Here is a 19,240-nt window from a genome sequence, read left to right as displayed (position 1 = left end):
ACAGCTGGCGAAAGGTGTCTGGTGTGTTTTGTGACAGAAGAGTGTCTGCTAGGATGAAGGGCAAAGTTTATAAAACAGTGGTGAGGCCGGCCATGATGTACGGATTAGAGACGGTGGCACTGAAGAAACAACAGGAAGCTGAACTGGAGGTGGCAGAAATGAAGGTGTTGAGGTTCTCGCTCGGAGTGACCAGGTTGGATAGGATTAGAAATGAGCTCATTAGAGGGACAGGCAAAGCTGGATGTTTTGGAGACAAGATTCGAGAGAGCAGACTTCGATGGTTTGGACATGTTCAGAGGCGAGAGAGTGAGTATATTGGTAGAAGGATGCTGAGGATGGAGCTCCCAGGCAAAAGAGCGAGAGGAAGACCAAAGAGAAGGTTTATGGATGTGGTGAGGGAAGACATGAGGGCAGTTGGGGTTAGAGAGGAAGATGCAGGAGATAGGCTAAGATGGCAAAAGATGACACGCTGTGGCGACCCCTAACGGGACAAGCCGAAAGGAAAAGAAGAAGAAGTCTCTCTCACTTTGATATAACCAAATGATTTTTAGTCTGAACTTTCGTAAGGGGGGACAACTCGCGAGACTTGAACCCTTTCCTCTCTTCTCAAGGAATTTCCCTTCTTTTGTAATAAAAATCTACAAAGACAAGATTGTCTCCTTGCTTATGGTGTCAGAAAAGGATTTCGTCAAAACATTACAAAACCACATCAGCACTGTGCTTCAGTGAAAGCCTCCTCCCATCGTGTCCAAGAAGTGGTAACTCCAGTTTTATCCTTTTAGGGATCCAGCGGGAGGAATGGGCTCCTATTCGGGAGCACTTTTATCCTTTTTGGGATTCAGTGGGAGGAATCAGTCACAATGTACAGCAAAAATGCCACGGGCACTGTGGCTCCGGACAAGGCACTTTTTTCCTTGCTGTACCCTGCATTGTGATTTGCCCCCTCAAGGATGAGGCTTTAAGGCCAGCAAAAGCTGGTTTGAAAAAATGTTGTTATGTGTACGAAGAGTTTCCTAACCTCATCAGCGAGCCATGGCACTAGTAAGTTTTTAACATGGATGTAACAGGTCTTTTTTTTCAAGAGAATGCCTACGTGTACTTCTTCACGGACCGTATTTGCGATCATCATGTGGCCATGCTGCAGGTGAGTGAACTTAAAGCCACTACGAGCCTCTCCTGTGCCATCAACACAAGCAAGCCTCTTTACCTCTCTCAGAAGGCAATTTTGATTAATGTGTGTGTGTGTGTGTGTGTTTGTGAGAGAGAGTGATACGGGACTACGCAGCCATGTGGAGCAGTTGCTCGTGTGTTCAGCTCACAAGCTAAGCAAAAGGTGACCGGGGTGGAGTTGTGTTTCAGAGAGGACATGTTGATGCTGACTGTTTAAAATATTTAATAAAGCCTTCTGAGCATCAAACTTAATTCCATTATTGTTCCCGTCACCAAGGCATGTGCCCTGCGTTTCCCAACCACGGTCAGGTGACTGTTGCAGGAAAGAGTAACAAAGGTTTTATAATGAAAGAATTAAATAAATACATGTACTGTTGTAATCTCAGTCTAAAATATAATATATATATATAAAATATAAAGTACAAATTTTGTTTACATATTTTAATCATTCTGGTCCCCAGATACACATACATGAAAATTCCTGGTGTGTGTCTGAGAGAGAGAGAGAGAGAGAGAGAGAGAGAGAGAGAGAGAGAGAGAGAGAGAGAGTTGGGGTGGGGGAAGCTTGCTACTTTGTGTTTTTTCACATTTCATGTGGGATTCTGGTACCCATTAATCGTAAAAAATGAGGGATTACTGTACATTCCCAAGGGGAGAGCAAAGGATGGCTGATGAATACCTTCTACTGCAGGTTTGAAAAGGATACATCCCCCCAACCCAATTGGCTGCACCAGCAGCAACCACCATCACACCTCTGACTCCCCCGCATTGACCGGTCACAAACAGGAAGTGAAACATTACTTTAAACAAAAAAAAGTGGCAGGCCCAGACAGTGTGTCCCCCCTCCTGCTTGAAAGTTTGCGCTGACCAACTCACCCAGGTTTTCACACAGATTTTCAATCAGTCAGACAAGTCAAGCACAAAGGAGGATCTGTATCCCTTTTATGTCAGGACAGTTTTATTGTGCCATAGCAGTGTTTGTAAGATGCCACTCTGGTTCTTTGTGTTCTGATGGATTTTTATTGAAAATTTCAGTGAGAGAAGAAAGTTTTAAAGGAGCGACAGTGAAAAAACAAGTAAATAATATGGGAAAGTGTAGGAATAATTGTGAATATAATTATCATACATCTACTTGCAATGAAGAAATTCTTTGCTCTGCTCGATATATCATGACACCAGCTTAACAGGAGATAGCACAAGAACAAGAACATCTAATCATCAGAACTATTAGAACCAGGAACACCTGTTGTCCGTTAAAGAAATGATTACAAATTTGACCACACATCTAAACAATTACACATTGTTTCCGACTATGTTTTGCCCCCCCGTCTACTTTTTGTAACATTCATGTAAATAAGGTGCGTCCATCCAGCCATCCATTATCCGAGCCACTTATCCTCACAAGGGACATGGGAGAGCTGGAGCCTAGTCCAGCGAGCTTTGACCAAAGTGCAGATAACACCCTGAACTGGACGTCAGTCATTCGCAGGGAAGATATCAACATCATAACCATCTCATGCTGCCTGCACCAAAGTCAAGCGTGTGCACCACTACACAATCAGTGACTTAATGCACTTTTATTTAATTTAAATTGCTATAAATTGATTGAGGACACTTCTTCATATAAACAATGCCCTTTATATCAGTATCAACGCACTAGTGGGACACTTTCATTTCTCAATACTATTGCACATTAATCTTTTTATTACATCCTAAATGTATATTTCATCAGAGTGTTTTTTGTCATACGAGAGTGACTCCAACTACTTTAGACAAATTCCTTGTGTATCTTGGAGAAAAATTTGGCCAGTGTAACTGATTATGAATGATGTCTAACATTTATTTGTCGATCGTGTTTCTGAATGTGAATCAAAACGTCAGAAAATAGACAACAATGTTGCTTTCGCTCGTTCAAAAGATTGTCTTCTTTTCCATGGAAGAAAAAAAGTGGTTGCTTTCATTGAGTACTATGGAAAACAGGATGTGTTCACATTTTAGGGAATGGAATTCAAAACCATTTTAAAAAATAGCCCAAACATTTATTATTTCATTCCATTTTGAGAGCAATCAGCTTACTGGCAAGAACCATATTTACAGATTTTTCTGTGTCCAGTGTTGCCATTGGCCTTGGAATTAGCTGTCTACTTTTCCCTGCGACAGAAAGAAGAGCAGTTCAATGAGAGTGGAGAATTACCGGCTCATAAAAGTTTATTTCCCCTGAACAACTTGCACCACCAACTTCTGACTTTCCTCTTTCCTTTCTCTCTTTTTATCCATCCATCCATTTTCTTTGCCGCTTATCCTCACGAGGATCACGGGGAGTGCTGGAGCCTATCCTAGCTGTCACTGGGGAGGAGGCGGGGTACACCCTGAACTGGTTGCCACCCAATCGCAGGGCACATAGTGACAAAGAGCCACACTCACAATCACACCTAGGGGCAATTTAGAGTGTCCAATTAATGTTGGATGTTTTTGGGATGTGGGAGAAAACTGGATTGCCTGGAGAAAACCCAGGCAGGCACGGGGAGAAGATGCAAACTCCACACGGACTGAACCCAGATCCTCAGAACTGTGAGGGCAACCCTTTACCAGTTGAGCCGCCGTGCCGCCCTCTCCTTTCATATGAATGACAAATCAGTGGCAGTATTTTGACAATGCAATGACATACACAAATACATGACATAGGGCCCATCACTAGTTGTTTCTGGTTAGTAAGGGGCCCAGAGTAATGTCTGATATTAATCAATGTCATTGACAACTGTAAGCACCAGTAAATATGCAACAACGTCAGAATTTAGGAACCCCAGAAATGGGCCGCCTTATTGAATGCTTTTTTTTTCCCCCTGAGGAAGTGGGTGGTGTCATGGTCCTTCTTGCCTGAGGAGACCATGGGGTCAAGACCTGGCCCTGGATTTCACTAGTCATGAACACACAAAACCAAAAGCTAAGGCATAGATAGTGGAGTAAAGGGTTAAACTGACATTGCCCACAAATGAAGCTGGAGTTGAAAAGCCAACCATGCACAAATATTCCTCTTCGTGAGCTAAACCCACAAACCAGTGCCCACCCAGCTTACAAGCTATTGTACATATATCGGATCCCAAACGAAAGGAGGATTTTGTTACCCAAGGAAACTCTGGCTGGCACAGCCCGGCGGTCAATCCAAAAGGACACCCATGATAGCATGACCATTAGTGTGGCAGGAAAATATGTCTGCAGCAGAAAGAAGAAGATGTGGCGTCTCAGCGTGAAGTTGATGTAAAGGCGATTGTACCACCCTGAAAACACAGTGAGAGTCCAGCTCAATTGGATGTACAAGTAAGATTAAACAATATAGAAACTCATACCCCAGTGAGGAGTTCTTCTATGTGGTATATGGCTAAAAGTGTTACATTCACCCACCCCCCCCTTTTTTTAAAAAAGAAAACAACATGCTATCACTTTTACTTAAATACCTTACAAAATCCAGGAAAACTCTCAATTTTGCATTCCATTTTTTTCTACAAATGATATCTTCATCATTCAGTATCTTTTTTTTGTTGAGAAGATAATGGGGATACTAATCTTAGAATTGTACCTTTTAGATTTCTTCACTGACACACTTATGGTGTGTTAAAATTAATACAAACCCACTTCTCTCTGGAAAACTACCATTCTCTTAGTCAATGTCCTTATCAAAGCTTTTCAAACCAGTTTATGAGACAAAAGTGTTTTATTCTTAAATATTGTTGCCATTGTTACACATTAAACTTTAATTAACGTCTCATTATTATGTTAAGCGCTCTAGCTGGCAAAACAGACATGTTACTTGGCTTTGTGGAGGCGTCCCCAACAGAGCCGTTATGCTACCCGGCTTAATTCTTTATCGGGTGGACCACATCGAGGAAATCCAAAGGCGAATATGCTTTTATATCAATAAGGAATGGTGCACTAAAGTCACACAGCTCAGCACACACTGTATCCCGCTTTTGGAGTCACGTTTGTCAGTTTCTCTGAGGAGGTGTGTGTGCCAACAAAAACGTTTAGCATGTTCAGTACCAACAACAAATGGTTTACAACTCAGGTAATTCTGCCAAGCTAAAGAGGTCCCATATTATAGTAGGGATAGGAGCCTCTCCATTTGCACTATAAACCAACTGACAAAAGAAATTATCATTGCTTATGCAGTAAAACTGGAAAATGGAAAAGCAGCATGGTGCTAATGACTCCAAATCAGTCTGTCATAGATTACAATCACTCACTAATTACAAGCACCCCCCCCCATTGACAACAATAGTGGGCTAGTCGACAACTTGAACAGCTTTTACTATACATTTGAAAGGGACACTTTCCCTCCACACACCCACCTGGCCGCACTACCGTCCACTTCAACATCTCCAACTCCACCATTTACCATCCATGAACGGGACGTGAGGCAGATCTTCAAACAACAAAATATCAACAAAGCGTCGGGCCCAGACCTTGTGTCCCCATCCTGCCTCAAAGTCTCCCCAGACCAACTTGATTCTGTCTTCACAAAGATTTTCAATAGGTCTCTAGAACTGTTTGATGTACTGACATGTTTCAAACGTTCCACCATCATACTGGTCCCCCAAAAAAGCAGCAGTGTCAGGTCTTGATTACAGGCCTGTTGCTTGACATTTGTGGTCATGAAGTCCTTTGAATGCCTTGTGCTGAACCACCTCTAGAGCATAACATGTCCCTAGCTGCACCCACTGCAGTTTGCCCATCGAACTAACAGGCCGATGATGCTGTCAACATGGGTCTGCATTTCATCTTTGTATATCCTCACAGTGAGGGAATGCAAGGACCCTGTTTGTGGTCTTCAGATCTGCACTTAACATTATCATTCCTGAACTTGTCTTCTCCAAGCTCCTCAAGCTCAGCATCTCGCCTGCCATCTGGCAGTGAATCTACAATTTCCTGACTAACAGGGCACAGCAAGTAAGGCTCGGGGATATCACCTCATCCACACGCATCATGAACACCAGGGCACTCCAAGGGTTTGTCCTTTCCCCTCTGCTCTTCTCGCTCAACACAAACATATGCATCTCAAGGCACCCGGCTGTCAAACTCCTGAAGTTCGCAGATGACACCACAGTCATCGGCCTCATCAAAGACAGTGACGAGTCTGTGTATCGACAGGAAGTAGCAAAATTGGATCTTCGATGTGACCAACACAACATGGTGTTGAACATTCGAAAGACTGTAGAAATGATTGTGGACTTCAGGAGGCATTCTTCACCACAGCTGCTCCTCACACTGTCCAACTGTCTCGTATCAACCGTCGACGCCTTCAAGTTTTTGGGAATTACAGTTTCACAGGACCTGAAGTAGGAGACCAACATCAACTCCATTCTCAAAAAAGCTCAGCAAAGGATGAACTTCCTGGGGTTTCTGAGGAGGCATTGCCTGTCACAAGAGCTGCTGAGACATTTCAACACAGTGTTCATCGAATCAGTACTGTGCACCTCCATCTCAATTTGATTTGGGGTTGCCAAAAAAAAAAGTACAAACTCCAACTGTAACGGACAATCAAAACTGCTGAACGGATTATTGACACCACCATACCCACCCTTGAAGACTTGCACTCCACTCAAACAAGGGCCAGAGCGGGAAGGATCCTTTACTAACCTCCACATCCTGGCCACCAGCTCTTCCAGCTACTTCTGTCGCATAGGTGCTACCGACCAGTGTAAATCAAACCTTGTACGCATTCAAACAGTTTTTTCCCTCTTGCATCTAAGTCGTTAAATTCTTGTTTGGCGAACCTACGAGCTTCTGCCGTGCTCTATTGTTGGGACACTGTATTAGTATATATTATTAGTAATATATACTGTAGACTATCACATTCTTCGTCACTTTAAATTGCTCCCTATGCACAATTGTCATTTTACTGGTCTATAATGGTGAACCGCGAACGGGTAAGGACTAAGGTATAAGGTTAACATAATGTGGGCGTTGATGCGCTCTTAACTGGTCTAAATGCTAGATGACTCTGCATCTTGCACAACTGTGACTCTTATAAGGAAGAGTTCCTATTAATTTAATGTGTTTGTTTGTTCAATCTTCTCAGTAGTCAACATGAATGTTTTTCCAGGGCGGGACTGACTGTCGGACACAAATTCCTTGTGTGTTGTGACATACTTGGCCATTATAGCTGATTCTCATTCAACATCAGCCATATTTTGTAATCTTTGTCTGATTTGTTTATACAATAAACAAATGTGGGGGTATGACAGATAACATATTTTACATAAGGGCTAATATTTTGTCATTTTGTGTGTTGCCTCTGTATCAGAAGCTCTAAGAACAACAACAAAGCAAAAGGGAGGCATGCATGTCATTTTGAGAAAAACATTTTAAAATCTGCTTTCAGTTTACAAAAAAACAAGACCAATTTAAATTTTTGCATATCACTTGATCTTGGTCTACCTGTGCTGCTGTAGAAGGCCAAGCGAGATGTAGTGTGGAATTTCTGGATAAGGAACTGTGATAATGAAATACGATCATCAGTACTTAGGGACTCATCACCGCTTTTCCAGTAAAGCATCAAGTCTTCATCTGTGTATGCATCTGTAAAATATCACACAACATTGTTTTAAATACACTGGTAAAAATATCAGCAACTGGTGTTAGGTATTAATTCTTTGTCACTGCTTTAAACATTGCATGCATATACACTATTTGATCAGATTAGAACGACTATCGAGACCCATGTGGAGGAAACTGAGAAAGGAAGAATGTTTTGTAGCCTTTTGGAAAGAGGTGAGGCAGGCTCTCGATGGACAGGATGAACTCCCAGAAGACTGCACTACTACAGCCAAGGTGATCAGAGAGACAGGCAGGAGAGTACTTGGTGAGTCTTCTGGTGGGAAAGGGGAAAAGGAGACCCAAAATATACGAAGTTATACAAGGAAAGAGGTTAGCGAAGAACTGGGACATTGAGAAGACTGAGGAGAGGCGAAAGGAATACATTGAGATGCATTGTAGGACAAAGGTATAGGTGGCGAAGTGTAAACAAGAGGCCTATGACAACATGCACGCCAGGTTAGACACAAAAGGACAAATGGATCTCTCTGGGTTGTCCAGACAAAGGGATAGAAATGAGGAGGATGTGCAGCAGGTAACGGTGATTAAGAATAGAAATGGAAATATGTTGACTGGTGCAAGTCGTATAGTAAATAGATTGAAAGAATACTTTGAGAAGTTGATGAATGGAAGAAAATGAGAGCGAAAGAAAAGAAGTGGCGAGGGTGATGGACCAGTAAGAGGCAATGATTAGTAAGGGTGAAGTTAGAAAGGCACTAAAGAGGATGAAAAATGGAAAAGCAGTTGGTCCTAATGATATACCTGTGGAGGTATCGAAGCAATTTAGAAAGGTGGCTGTGGGGTTTTTGACCAACTTATTCAGTAAGAATACTAGTGGGCAAGAAGATGCCTGAAGAATGAAGAATTGAAAGTGTGTTTGTTCCCATTTTTAAGAACAAAGGTGATTTGCAGAGCTGTGAGAACTATAGAAGAATCAAGTTGATGAGCCACACAATGAAGTTATGGGAAAGAGTAGTGGAGGCGAGATTCAAGACAGAAGTAAGTATCTGCGAGCAACACTATGGTTTCATGCCTAGAAAGAGTACCACAGATGCATTATTTGCCTTGAGGATGCTCATGGAAAAGTACAGATAAGGTCAGACAGTGCTACATTGTGTCTTTCTGGCTCTACAGAAAGCCCATGACAGTACCAAGAGAGGAACTGTGGTACTGCATTTGTAAGTCTGGTGTGGCAGAAAAATAGTCAGAATAGTGCAGGACATGTATGAGGGCAGCAGAAAAATTTTGAGGATTGCCCTAGGTGTGACAGAAGAATTTCAGGTGGAGGTGGGACTGTATCATGGATCAGCTCCGAACCCCTTTCTGTTTACTGTGGTAATGAATAGGATGACAGGTGATGTTCAACTCGAGTCCCCTTGGACCATAATGTGCACAGATGACATTGTGATCTGCAGTGAAAGCAAGGAGCAGGTGGAGGAAAAATTAGAAAGATGGAGGCATGTACTGGTAAGAAGAGGGATGAAGATTAGCCAAAGTAAAACAGAATATATGTGCATGAATGAGAGGGGGAAGTGTGAGGCTCCAGGGAAAAGAGATAACGAGGGTGGACAACTTCAAATACTTGGGGTCAACAATCCAGAGCAACGGTAAGTGTGGCATGGAAGTGAAGAAATGGGTCCAAGCAGGTTGGTACAGCTGGTGGAATGTGTCTGGTGTGTTGTGTGACAAAAGAGTCTCTGCTCAGATGAAAGGCAAAGTTTATAAAACAGTGGTGGGGTCAGCCATGATGTACAGATTAGCGACGGTTGCACTGAAGAGATGATAGGAAGAGCTGGAGGTGGCAGAAATGGAGATGTTGAGGTTCTTGCTAGGAGTGAACAGGGTGGATAGGATTAGAAATAAGATCATTAGATGGAGAGCCAAAGTTGAATGTTTTGGAGACAAGGTTCGAGACAGTAGACTTCAATGTTTTGGACATGTCCAGAAGCGAGAGAATGAGTATATTAGTAGAACGGTGCTGAGGATGGAGCTGCCAGGCAAAAGAGCAAGAGAAAGACCTCTGTGGTCCTTGAAAGTTATCATATTTGTGAGCATGAAGCCTCAAATAGTGTAGTAGTAGTAGTATATACTTCTCCGGATCGGGTCGCAGGGATACCCAGACTTCCCTTTACCCGGCCACTTCTTCCAGCTCTTCTAGAGGGATCCCGAGGTGTTCCCAGGCCATCCGAGAGACATAGTCTCTCCAGCGTGTCCTGGATTGTCCCCGGGGTCTGTTTCAGGTGGGAAATGCCCGGAACACCTCACTAGGGAGGGGTCCAGGAGGCATCTGGATCAGATGCCCCAGCCACCTCATCTGGCTCCTCTCAATGCAGAAGAGCAGCGGCTTGACATTGAGCCCCTCACAAATGACTGAGCTTCTCATTCTATCTCTAAGGGAGAGCCTCCGGAGGCAACTCATTTCGGCCGCTTGTATCTGGGATCTTGTTCTTTTGGTCAAGACACACAGCTCTTGCCCATAGATGAGAGTAGGAACGTAGATAAATTGAGAGCTTTGTTTTCCGACTTAGCTCCCTCTTTACCACAACGGATCGATACAAAAACCGCATCACTGCAGACGCTGCATCGATCCGTCTGTCGATCTCTCGCTCCAGTGCTGATTCTCATCCCAGCCACTTCACGCTCTGCTGCGAATCGCTCCAGTGAGGGTTGGAGAGCATGGCTGGATAAAGCCAACAGAACCACATCATCTGGAAAGAGCAGAGATGCGACGCTGAGGCCACCAAACCGGATACCCTCTATGCCTCTGCTGAGTCTAGAAATTCTTTCCTTAAAAGTTGTGAACAAAATCGGTGACAATGGGCAGCCTTGACGAAGTCCAACTCTCACTGGAAACGAGTCCGACTTATTGCTAGCAATGTGGACAAAAATCTGACAGCGGTCGTACAGGGACCGAACAGCCCGTATCAGGGGGCTCAGTAACTCATACTCCCGAAGAATCCCCGACAAGAATTTCCGAGGGAAATGGGAACGTATTCTACAAGTCCACAAAACACATGTAGACTGGTTGGACAAACTCCCATGGACCCTCGAGGATCGTCCCGAGGGTGTTGAGCTGGTCCAATGTTCCATGGGCAGGACTAAAACCACATTGCTCCTCCTAGATCTCCGATTCGACTTCCTGACCGACCCTCCTCTCCAGCACCCTGACCTTACTAGGGAGGCTGAGGAGTGTGATCCTCCTATAGTTGGAACACACCTGAGAGGAGTGTTAATTAGTGATGCTTCTCATAACCGTTGAATACCCGAATGTATTGTGCAACTATGGTTATATAAGTTGTTTTTCACTATCTTGTTCGCATGCATGCACTCACTTGTTTTTCGCATCACTTGTTTTTCTGGTCAAGACGTCTGGACTGTTTCACTATCTTGTTTGCATGCATAGCAAAGACGAACATTGTTGTGGGATGTCTTGAGAGTTATGGCTGTGTAAGATGTTTTTCAGAGGCTGAAGGACACACTTTGGTGTCAATAGTAAATCAGGAAACAAACGTTGCGGAGCCAGGTGGGACAGATAGGCCACCCGCCCTTTCTCTCACACGCAACTGAAAAGTATAATAGAGAGATGCAAAGTACAAACAGGTAGAGTCTGCTGCGGGTTTCGTACGGACGCCCAGCTGGTTGACAAGCGGAGCTCTACCTGGGTGATCGGCTCTCCACCTTCTCGGCATAGGTTAGGGGCTCATATGATTGATTTCACGCAATGTCAAATGTATTTTGAGAACTTGCATGTGGTCGAAATAAATATGCCAGTTATTGAGGCTAAATAGCATTTGGGAACATTGGTCTTTTGTTGAGTGTAGTCTTTGTCTCCTGAGCGCCGACCAGCATCGATCCTTTCAACAAAACAACACCCTCCAGTCCCCCTTCTTAAAAAGGGGGGCACCACCCAGTCTGCCAATCCAGAGGCACAACCAGGGCAGCCGGACAAATTTAGGAACTCCGGGCGAATCTCATCCACCCCCAGGGCCCTGTCACCAAACAGCTTTTTAAAGACCTCAGTGACGGCAACCCCAGAAACAGAAGATCCTGCCTCAGAGAACTCAGACTCAGCTTCCCCGTGGTAAGTCGCGAGTTGAGGAGGTCTCTGAAGTACTCTCCCCATCGACTCACAACATCCAAGTTGAGGTTAGCAGTTCCCCATCCCCACATTACACAGTGTTGACAGTGCACTGCTTCCCCCATCTGAGCCGCCGGAGTTTGGACCAGAATTTCTCCATGGCCTCACCGAAGTCCTCCCATGCCTGGGTTTTTGCCTCAGTGACCACCGAGATCCAATTTTTGTAGCCATCTTTGGGGTTTTGGAGTCGTACTTTGTCTCATCCCTCACCTAGGACCTTTTTGCTTTTTTTCCTACCAGGGGCATGAAGCCCCAGACAACATTGTTCCTAGGATCATCGGGACACACAAACCCCTCCACCACAATAATGTGATGGGTCAAGGAGGGAAGATCTAATATAAGGATAACAATTTCTCTTGGAACACGCTGAACTCTAAGTCCACTTTTCTCTCTTTGACAGACATATTAGGTCAAGTGCCAAAGCACACATTAAAAGTATCTGACCATAGAAGCTGTCATTAATAGGATTCTGGTTCCAAATCTGCATTCATCACACCGAAGTATGGAAGGCCCACATACATCCCAGTGCCAGGAAAAGGGAAGTATCCGATAGGTGATGGAAACTCCCCGACAGGATGGAAGGGGGGAACCTTCTGTCCACGCCCAGAGGGTCAGGGGGAATGATTTAAGAAAGGAGAGCGGTGAAGGTGGTGAGGGGGTGCTTTTTTGGCAGGTGATACAAAGGTAAAAAATGACCTTGCTTGTGGCTGTGATGCCTCTTAATAAAACAATTAGCCCAAACTTCAGTCTCTGAGAGTGCTTCCTCCAATTGCGACCTAGACTCAATGGGAAATTACACTATCACATACAGTTTTAAAATCATCAAACCAATTTTACGCTCTGTAAAAAAGTATTTTTTAAAAGTATTCGAACCTTGTAACGGGTTGTGCCTCCAATAACTGAAATCAAGCATTTCCGATAATTGATGTTGAGTCTTTCACACTGCTGTAGATTTATTTTGTGCCACTCTTCTTTGCAGAATTGTTTAAATTCCACTGTATTTGAAGGTTTTCTCGCATAAACTGCACGTTTAAAGTCATACCACAGCATCTATATTGGATTTAAATCCAGACTTGACTTGGCCACTCCAAAACCTCAACCTTTTTTTTAGCTATTCAGAGAGTTCCCTTTTGTTTTTTGCTGGCACGCTAAGCCTTGGAAATGACTTTGTAATCTTTCCGGACTCACCTTTCCCAAATTTGTAGTGAGTCCATTAGGGGTCGCCACAGCGCGTCATCTTTTTTCCATCTTCGCCTATCTCCTGGATCTTGCTCTCTAACACCAACTGCCCTCATGTCTTCCCTCACCACAGCCATAAACCTTCTCTTTGGTCTTCCTCTTGCTCTTTTGCCTCTCTTTCAACTCTAGGTGACATCCTACTTGTGGGGCATAGCCGCTAACCACATTATATATAAGACCCTCAATTTCAAATTTTAGTCTCATCACTCGATCTGATACTCTTTTCACCTCCAAGACATTCTTAGCTAGCTCTTCCTTTAAAATAACCCCTACTCTATTTCTCTTCCCATTTACTCCGTGATAAAATAATTTAAACCCCGCTCCTAAACTTCTAGCCTTACTACCTTTCCACCTGTTCTCTTGGATGCCCAATATTTCAACCTTTTTCCTCATCATTAAGTCAACCAACTCCAGAGCTTTTCTTCTCATAATACAAACATTCAATGTCCCTACACTCAGTTGTAGGCTCTGTGCATCCGTCTTATTCTTCTGCCAATGAATCTGTTTCCTATTCTTCTTTGTCTTTGACCCACATTAATTCAATTTCCACTGACGCCGTGCAGGTTAATGGTGCCGGGTGCGGACGTTGTTTACCCACAACTGATCCGGTATGGGATTCCTTCGATGAACACTCACATTTGTTTGCCAAATTTTTAAAATGGATGCCCTTCCTGACGCAACCCTCTGCATTTATCTGGGCTGGGACCGGCCTACAGATTACACTTGCTTGTGCCCCCATAAGGCTGCATTTGGTTAGTCACAGTAACTTTGTGATTTAACAAGGGGGTCTGGGAGCGGTGATTAGTTTTTCACAGAGGATCAGAAAGGTTTAATAAATTGAATTGTCACTTGAAAACTGCATTTCCTAGGATTGTCTCTGAGTGATATTAAAATTGGTTTGATGATTTGAAACCTTTGTCCACAATAGCTATGAAAAAAATAAATCAGATGGGGGCAATTCCATTTTTACGGCATTGTAAGTCGGTGAGAAAAATTATGGATGAATGAATGTGTCTATCCCATCACCCTTGTGATGATAAGTGGCTCAGAAAATTAATGAATGCATGAATGTGTATAACTATGTGATTAAAGATGCTCAACTCACAGCTTTCCAATTCCAGGGAACAAGTCTGAGAATCTAGGGGAAATCGGCTGAAGTCCATGTTACAGGCTGCGGTCACTGTGACTCTGGGAACAATAGAGACATCAGGACAAATCATGACAATCCATCCTTTCTTTAGCAGTACCGTATTTTCGCGAACATAAGACGCATCGTATTGAGAGGTACAGTCTCAGTTGTGGGTGCAATTTCTGTATTTAAGACTTACATAGGGGGCTATTTTTGTATTTAACACACTTACATAAGGCACACTGTCTTATTGGGTGCAGGCATGGTGGCATTCACGAGACACGGGGAACAATGGTCCCTTCATTTTTGTAAGCAGAAGAACAAGCTTACCTTTTTTCCCCACAACGACCCGTGCAAGCAAGTCACTAATCAAACGCCATTCTTACCGAGAGTGTCACACCAGACCAAAATCCTTACACCACAACAAACAGAACGGCACAACCAACAGATACCAAACCAACGAGAACGATGAGCAAATAAATAATTGACACAAAACCTGCCGTTCAAACTCTATTTTCGTACGTTTAGTGCTGCAAAGCATGCTGGGAGTGTCTCCAGCCTTGGAGTCACACTTCAATACGCTAGCTTAAAAAATATGGTAGCAAGAATTTTAGAATGCAAACTGTGGGTTCGGTTGTAGTTTATTAAAGCATTTAACAATGAACACATTATTTTTTGATCAATCCTCATCCACAAATCCAACAAAGTCCTCATGTCATCCATCCATCCATCCATCCATCCACCCGTCCATCCGTCCATCTTCTACCACTTTTCGGGGTCGAGTCGCGGGTTCAGTAGCTTTAGCAGGGATGCCCAGACTTCCCTTTACGCAAACACTTCAGGGGATCCTGAGGCGTTCCCACGCCGGCCGGGAAAAGTAGTCCCAACATGTCATGGGTCATCCAGGGTCGCTTTTCAGTGGGACGTGCCAGGAACATCTCAGAAAGTAGACATACAAATCAGAGAGAGCACGTACCCCTTCTATGCCTTGCCTGCGGTAAGGGATTCTGTCCATAAAAGTTAAACTCAATCTAAAAATCTAAATCGGTGACAATGGACAGCCTGGACCTAAAATAAGATGGTAAAATGCAGACCAAACTCTGATACCGGTCGTATAGAGACCAAGCATTCCATATCAGGCGGTTCAATACCCCATACTCCCGAAAGACCCATAAAAGGGATTTCCCAAGGGACATGGTCCAACACCTTTTCAAAAAAAAAAAAAAAAAAAACACATGGAGACTGGTTGAGTGAAGTCCCATGCACACTCGAGGACCCTGCTGAGAGTAAAGCTCTGGTCCACTGTTCAACGGCCAGAATGATAACCACATTGCTCCTCCTGAATTACAGATTTGACTTCCGATGGACCCTCTTCTCCAGGACCACTGAATAGACCTTATTGGGGAGGTGGTGGAGTGTGATCCCTCTGTAGATGGAAGACACCCTCTAGTCCCCTTTCTGAAAAGGGGGGGGGGGGCCACCACCCCAGTCTGCCAGTCTAAACGCACTGACCATGGTGTTGTGCGATGTTGCAGAGGCGTGTCAACCAGGACAGCCCTACAACATCCAGAGCCTTTAAGAACCCGAGGCGAATCTCATCCACTTTCGGGGGCTTGCCACCGATGAGCTTTTTAACCACCTCAGTGACCACAAGCCCAGAGATAGGCGAGCCCGTCTCAGGCAACCCAGACTCTGCTTCCTCATGGGAAGGTCTTTGAAGTATTCTCCCCACTGACTCACAACATCCCGAGTTGAAGTCAGCAGCGCCCCACATCCTCATGATACACATTCTTGATGGTGCATTGCTTCTCCCACCGCCCCTGAGTCGCTGGACCAGAATTTTGTTGAAGCCGTCTTGAAGATGTTCTCCATGGCCTTACCGAACTCCTACCCCTTGTTTTTGCCTCGCCGACAATTAAAGCTGCATTCCGCTTGGGCTCCTGGTACCCATCAGCTGCCTCGGGAGTCCCTTAAGCCAAAAATACCTGATAGGGCTTCTTCTTCAGCTTGACCACCAACGTGTTCGTGGATTGCCGCCTTACGGCCACAGCTCCGGTCATCCGCGTCAGCAATGTAGGCGCACAACCTAGTCCATTTGGACTGAATAACAACCACCCCCCACCCCCCTTGGAACATGAACAAAGTTCTGTCGGAGGTAGGAGTTGAAACGCCTTCTATTAGGGGAATCTTCCAACAGTTCACAGCAGACCCTCACAACATATTTGGTCCTGCCACGTTGGACCACCATCTTGCCCCACCACCGGAGCCAACTCATTACCAGGTGGTGATCAGTTGACAGCTCCACCCCTCTCTTCACTCAGGGGTCCAAAACATGCTGGCGCAAGTCAAATGACATGACTACAGTCAATCATTGAACTGCAGCCTAGGGTGTCCTGGTGCCAAGTGCACATGTGGACACCCTTATGCCCGAACATCGTGTACATTATAGACAATCTGTGATGAGCACAGAAGTCCAGTAACAAAACACCACTCTGGTTCTCATTGGAGGCGCTCTCAAGCACTCCCTTTCAGGACTCCAAATAGGCTGGGTACAGTTGTTTGGTGCATTGGCACAGACAACCGTCCCCCCACCCAAAAGCAGAGGGAGGCTACCCTGTCATCCACTGGGGTGAATACCGACGTACAGGCACTGAGGTTGGGGGGGGGGAGGAGTAATAAGTATACCCACACCTGCTTGGCGCATCTCACCATGGGCAACTCCAGAGTGGAACAGACTACAACTCATCTCAAGACGACTGGGAACAGCCCAAGCAGTGTGTGAGGATGCTAGTCAGACTATTTGTGGTCGGAACTTCTCGACCACATGCACCAGCTGGGCCTCTTGCATAGTTTGAAGGAAATATTATCATTAGAACATTTGTGCAACCGGTCATTAGGGAAATGAAATAACGGAACAAAGTCTAATGTCCAGGGTACAACTGTTCAAGTTCAGGTAACTTTGTCAGGTGTGTTCTTCGTATATGAAATTCAAGATACCTGAAATAGCATTCTTCTCAAACCTGTGGTGCTATAATTGACTAAAGAGTTAAAAATAAATAAATAAACAAACAAACTGGGCGGCGCAGTTAAACTCTAAAGCATTGGCCTCACAGTTCTGAGGTCTCGGGATCAATCTTGACCTTGCTTGTGTGGGTTTTCTCCGGGCATGCCGGTTTCCTCCTGCATCTCAAAAATGTGTATTAATTAGACACTCTAAATTGCCCCGAAGTGGGATTGTGACTGTTGTCTGTCTCTAGGGGCCCTGCGATTGGCTGGCAAACATTCTCATATTACTCAAAATGTTCCCGTAAGCCTTCTTGCCAAATAGCAGGAGACACTAAAGGGGCCTCTGGCAAGGCTTACAATATCTCTATTATGACAAAACTGATAAGTATCGAGGCTCTTGCTGTTTTGACAGGTGAGCTACGGAGGTTTAAATTGCTCACTGTCTTTTATATTTGTGTAATATGCAGGACCACTTGAGATATAGCTTTAAAAGAAATTGGATCTCTTGAGAATGGGTTAAACTAAAAGAGGGGGGCTTAGCTTCAACGATAAAGCCTGAGCCTGCAATCTTTCTCACCTGTGTTCATTGCCCATTTTGTACTCAAAATGTAAAGTTTTTAGAAATGGTCCATCTGATGAATCGAACATTTATTTTTCCATTTGAATGACCATTTCAATTATGTCATGTCATGTCATTATCCAAGCCGCTTATCCTCACAAGGGTTGCGAGAAAGCTGGAGCCTATCCCAGCTGGCTTCGGGCGAAAGGCAGACTACACCCTGAACTGGTCGCCAGTCAGTCACAGGCAGGTAGTGACACCATCACTGAGTGGGAATTTGCTGTGTCCACTTATTCATGGCTTTTCACTGTACTGTTCTAAGTGTTAACGTGCTCAGTGTAGAATGCAGAATTAACAGCCAGCCAAACTCTTTTCAAGAGCCAGGAAATGAGCGTTCAATAGCTCCTTTATTGACCAATTGAAGCAGAGTGAAACTGTAAACAGTGATAAGAAATACACAGCACTTGGTGAGTTGTCCATTCAACCTGTACTGTACATCAATAAAATGTATGAAAATACCAACTACAAACTAACAGTGTTAACCAATTGAAAATCCTCTCCACTTATGAACAGATATTACAATAGGTAGGTTAACATAAAAATCCACACTAATGGATAGGTTTCCAATTAACCATGGTGCCTTGCGACAGATGTCATACTGTGTGTCTTAGAGTTCAGGGAACATAGGTGAATGGTGAAGCGTGAAGTTTTTTCTATCATTAATTTTTCCATTTGGTGTAAGAGATATGATGTTGTTTAAAGCAAATGCAAACGTAGTGCACAAAAACACGTTTGACGCTTTAAGCAGAGCCAGATACTGGGGGAAATTGAAGGACATCTGTGGCAAAGATCCATATGAATTTCAAGCAAGCGAGTGGAGTGGCGATGTGGAAGGTTACCCTGACATTACATATCCAATATCATTAATTATCTCGTGAATTCTGTGAGCGCATATACCCTTGATGAACTAAAGGCTTACATGTCACTACAAACCTACAATTACTTTGTAAGTGGGTGGGTTCAAGATGTACAGCAACGGGTGATCGGTAATCAGTATGTAATGGTGGCTCGAGTAAGTCATTTTCAGAGGTCTACTGATCCACTACTACGCCCCTGAATCATATCCCAAAAAGATGGCTGCGTTCTCTCCGGTCATTGTACCTGGCTTTAGTAAAATTACAGGATAGCAAGACAGTTATAGAAGATAAGTCTTATTGGTTCCCGCCCGCTGCAGTTAAAAATATAAGTCAATTTTTTTTCTCTTAAAGAATTTTCTGTCATACCTTTGTGTAGAATACATAATTTATTCATTCCTTGTTGCCTCAAGTTTTCAATTGAAAACGTTAACTGTTACGAAATTACTACAATTATTACTTCCCTGGTTGACAACGACCTTTGGAATAACAAA

At 44.0% G+C, this 19,240-nt stretch overlaps 1 protein-coding gene across 1 annotated transcript in view; it reads right to left on the bottom strand.

Moving 5' to 3' along the window:
- The window catches only part of gabrr2a (gamma-aminobutyric acid type A receptor subunit rho2a), an 83,447-nt gene that overhangs the window by 17,733 nt on the left and 46,474 nt on the right, over positions 1 to 19,240 (bottom strand). The window contains exons 5-7 of the mRNA XM_061843710.1: positions 14,244 to 14,326; positions 7,606 to 7,746; positions 4,296 to 4,448 (exon numbers count right to left, since the gene is read on the bottom strand). Coding sequence (XP_061699694.1) covers positions 4,296 to 4,448; positions 7,606 to 7,746; positions 14,244 to 14,326 — 377 coding nt within the window. The remainder of the gene's footprint in view (positions 1 to 4,295; positions 4,449 to 7,605; positions 7,747 to 14,243; positions 14,327 to 19,240) is intronic.

This window comes from Syngnathoides biaculeatus, chromosome 15, assembly GCF_019802595.1.
Source record: "Syngnathoides biaculeatus isolate LvHL_M chromosome 15, ASM1980259v1, whole genome shotgun sequence".
In the NCBI taxonomy this organism is placed as follows: domain Eukaryota; kingdom Metazoa; phylum Chordata; class Actinopteri; order Syngnathiformes; family Syngnathidae; genus Syngnathoides; species Syngnathoides biaculeatus.
The sequence above is the reverse complement of the archived record's forward strand: the minus strand, read 5'-3'. Positions and strand labels throughout refer to the sequence as shown.